Source organism: Oxyura jamaicensis, chromosome 11 (assembly GCF_011077185.1).
Source record: "Oxyura jamaicensis isolate SHBP4307 breed ruddy duck chromosome 11, BPBGC_Ojam_1.0, whole genome shotgun sequence".
Lineage (NCBI taxonomy): Eukaryota > Metazoa > Chordata > Aves > Anseriformes > Anatidae > Oxyura > Oxyura jamaicensis.
This window is the reverse complement of record NC_048903.1, coordinates 19,566,447-19,570,011: the sequence shown is the minus strand read 5'-3', so window position 1 is coordinate 19,570,011 and position 3,565 is coordinate 19,566,447. Positions and strand designations below refer to the sequence as shown.

The 3,565-nt window shown below is 69.2% G+C and overlaps 1 protein-coding gene across 1 annotated transcript; it reads right to left on the bottom strand.

Annotated features, from left to right (window-relative positions):
* Positions 1-14: 14 nt before the first annotated feature.
* CTU2 (cytosolic thiouridylase subunit 2) lies at positions 15-2,820 on the bottom strand. Its single transcript, XM_035337207.1, has 13 exons — positions 2,679-2,820; positions 2,539-2,598; positions 2,399-2,459; positions 2,191-2,300; positions 1,810-2,099; positions 1,603-1,738; positions 1,374-1,505; positions 1,155-1,246; positions 991-1,082; positions 856-907; positions 694-760; positions 514-572; positions 15-426 (listed from the first exon to the last, which is right to left on the bottom strand). The coding sequence occupies exons 1-13, from the start codon at positions 2,715-2,717 to the stop codon at positions 357-359; spliced, it is 1,260 nt and encodes a 419-aa protein (XP_035193098.1). The 5' UTR covers positions 2,718-2,820; the 3' UTR covers positions 15-356.
* Between the last annotated feature and the right edge of the window lie 745 nt (positions 2,821-3,565).

The following is a 3,565-nucleotide window of genomic DNA, read 5'->3' as shown; positions in this document are numbered from 1 at the left end:
TTTTTTTTTTTTTTTTTTAAATTCAAATGGTTTATTTATACAGATATCTAATAAAAACAAAGCTGAGGCCACCCCAGCTCACGTGGGGGGTGGGGGGGGTTAGTGGGGGGTGGGAACAGGGTTGTGATGCCCATGGGGGGTACCAGCACCCCCCAAAACAGGCACCCAGGGGGTCTCCTTGCCCCCCTGCTGTTAAAAAAATCATGTAAATTGGGTGTAAAAAGAGCTGTTTGGGTGCTAGGAGTCACCATGGCTGGGCGAGTGGCTCCAGTATGCCCCCCCCCCCACCCCCCAGAACCCCCAACCCCAGCAGGCTGGGGGGCCTGCGCCCCCCCCTTCTCCCCCCCCCAGCCCCATCAGCTCGCCCCGGGCTCCTCCTGGTCGTCCTCCAGCAGGAATTCCTGGATCTGCTCCTTCATCCGCGCCCTGCGAGGGACAGAGCCGGGGTGGGGGCCCTGCGGGTGGGCAGCCCCCCCCAGGAACGGGGGAACCCCCTCCCCACCCGTCCCCTACCTGCAGCTCCTGTGCCGGGCTTCGGCGCGCACGTAGGGCGGCAGCGTGGCGGGGGAGCCCTGCGGGACAGCGGGATGGGACGGTGGGGACAGGACGGTGGGGACAGGACGGTGGGGACAGGAGCCCCAACACGCCCCCCCCCCCCAGGTCCCCGGGGGGGGGTCACCCCCGGTGCCTCACCATTTCCTTGAAGGTGAGGCGGCAGCTGTAGCACAGCAGCGGGATGAAGGCGGCTCTGCTCTCAGCCCTGTGGGGAGAAGGACAGTGAGCAGGGACGGTGTCCCCAGCGCCAGCGCGGTGTCCCCAACACCGGCACCGTGTCCCCAACCCTCGCACGCTCACCCGTTCCCCGTCTCCTCCGTGACCAGCGTGGGCTGCAGGGCCAGCTCCTCCTCTGCAAGAGCCACGGGACGTTGGTCATACACCCGGGGGGGGGCACGGCCACCCCTCCCCGTGCCCCCCACGCCCCTCACTCACCCCCAGCGATGTCCAGGGCGCAGAGGCAGAGCAGGCAGCGCTGGAGCTCGCTGCTCGCCTCGGCGGGAGCCGCGCTCAGCTTCTCACCCGTCCTGTGGCCATGGAGAGGGGGTGAGCGGGGGCACCCTGCCTGTGTCCCCCCCCCCCCCCCAGGGGTGCCATACCTGTAGACGGTGCTGATGGTGGACGGGAAATCCAGCTGCAGCCCCAGGAGGAAGCTTTCCATCAGGCGGTGGATGCTGGTCTTCTCCCGGCGCTGGGGAAGGGAACGGAGAGCGCACGGGTGGCACTGGGGTGGGGGGGGGGTCCCACAAATCACCCCCTCCCCCGCCACCTGCCCTATAACATCTGGCTGGGAGCAGGGGAACGGGGGGCGCCCCTACCTTGGTGCTGAGGGGCGGCGTGATGACGGTGGGGACGCCGAAGAAGTGGTTGTAGAAGGCGATCTCCTTGGCCATGTACTCCCGCATGGGCCGCACCAGCGTCACATCGCCGTGGCGGCTGTCCACGAAGCCCTACGAGCGGGTGGGTGGCATCAGCCGGGGACACCCCCCGGGTGGCAGAGCAGCCCCCTCGGGGCAGGGGCGTCCGTCCCCAGCACGGCGTGCTCACCGTGTCCACGGCGAGGAAGGCGCCGCGGCCCAGCGCCAGGTTGGTGAGGAGCTTGACGGCCACGCGGGTGCAGCTCTCGCCCGTCATCACCTTGGTGTAGCCCCGCGTGCGGGCGGTGTGCAGGATGAGGTGGCCCCTGGGGACACGGTGACACCGGCTCAGACCCGCGGGTGCCACGCGGCCGGCCGGGCAGGAGGAGCCCCTCACCGCAGCATCTGCAGCAGCTCCTCCTTGGCCGTCAGCGTCTCCACCGCCTCGAAGAGCCGCAGCAGCTCCGCCGTGAGGGTGGCCGCTGGCAGGCGGGCATGGGGGGCTGCCGGGTCCCCCCCGGGTCCGTGCTGGGCGCTGAGCCCCGTGGACGAGGTGTCACCATCCCCCTCGGCCGCCTCCTGCCGCTGCTGCTGGATGAAGCCCTCCACGGCCGCCTTGTAGGAGGGACAGGGCTCGCCGGCCGCCCCCGGCCCCCGCCGCAGGACCGAGCCGGGCAGCTCCAAGGCCTGCGGGCAGAGACGGGGCGCTGCATGGTGGCGGGCATGTCCCCCCCCTGTCCCCACTGTGTGTGTCCCCCTGTTCCCAGCACGTCCCTACCTGCTCCAGCGAGGCCAGGTAGTAGGGGAAGCCGGTCTCCTGCAGCAGGGCCTCCATCTGGGCCAGGTTCTGCTCCCGCTGCGCCGGGCTCTGCCCGCACACCGCTCCCTCTGCGGGCACACCGGCCGTGGGTGGGCGAGGGGGGCACCCCCGGGTGGGGGCACAACCCCACAGCGGGGACAGGGACGGGGACGGGACGGTGTCTTACCATCGACGTAGACGAGGCCGGGCACGAAGCGCAGCCTCTTGGCCGTCTCGCGGCTCAGCCCCTGGCACAGCAGCGGGGTCAGCGGGCTGCGCTGCGCCCCCGGACCCCCACCCCGAGCCCCCCCCCGGCCCCGCTCTCACCTCCTGCACCTGACGCAGCATGGCGCTGGACGCCGGCCCGCCCGACAGCGCCAGCAGCACCTGCGGGGACAACGGGGACGGTCACCGGCCTCGGTGCCCTCCTGTGTGCCCCCCCCCCAGCCCCGTGTCCCCCCCCGTACCTTCTCGCCGGGGAAGATGACGCGGTTTTTGCCCAGCATGGCGCGGAACTTGTGCACGAAGTACTCGCGGAAACAGGCACTGCGGGGACACCGCGGCACGGCCCTGAGCACCCGTGTCCCCAAGCCCCGATGTCCCCAAGCCCTGATGTCCCCAATGTCCCCAGGCCCCATGTCCCCAAATCTTGATGTCTCCACGACCCCATGTTCCCAGACCCTGATGTCACCTTGTCCCTGGACCCCATGTCCCTAAGCTTGATGTCCCCATGCCCGATGTCCCTGAGCCCTGATGTCCCCAGATGTCATGACCCCCAGACTCCATGTCCCTGAGTCCAATGTCCCCAGACCCCATGTCCCTGAGCCCTGATGTCCCCACAGCCCCTGTCCCCGGTCCCCATGTCTCCAAGCCCAGATATCCCCCGGTCCCCATGTCCCCAGACCCCATGTCTCTGGTCCTCATGTCCCCAGTCTGCATGTCCCCGGACCCTAATGTCCCCCGACCCCATGACCCCAAGCCCTGATGTCCCCATGTCCCCTTGAACCCCTGTCCCTGGTCCCCATGTCCCCAAACCCGATGTCCCTGGTCCCCATGTCCCCGAGCCCTAATGTCCCCAGACCCCATGTCCCCTGGTCCCCATGTCCCCAGACTCCATGTCTCCAAGCTCAGTGTCCCCAGACTCCATGTCCCTGAGCCCTGCTGTCACCACGTGCCCCAAACCCCATGCCCCCGAGCCCCGATGTCCCTGGTCCCCACGTCCCCGGTCCCCATGTCCCCATGTCCCCGGTCCCCACGTCTCCGGTCCCCAGGTCCCCGGTCCCCAGGTCCCAATGTCCCCACGTCCCCACGTCCCCAGGTCCCCGGTCCCCGGTCCCCACGTCTCCGGTCCCCA

Bases quoted from the DNA above. Each gene is read 5' to 3' on its own strand.
- CTU2 (XM_035337207.1), bottom strand. From the start codon at position 2,717: ATGCTGGGCAAAAACCGCGTCATCTTCCCCGGCGAGAAG. The intron at 2,460-2,538 runs GTGAGAGCGGGG...CTGCTGTGCCAG, and splicing joins TGCTGCGTCAGGTGCAGGAG to GGGCTGAGCCGCGAGACGGC. The intron at 1,506-1,602 runs GTGAGCACGCCG...ACCCGCTCGTAG, and splicing joins CCTTCCTCGCCGTGGACACG to GGCTTCGTGGACAGCCGCCA.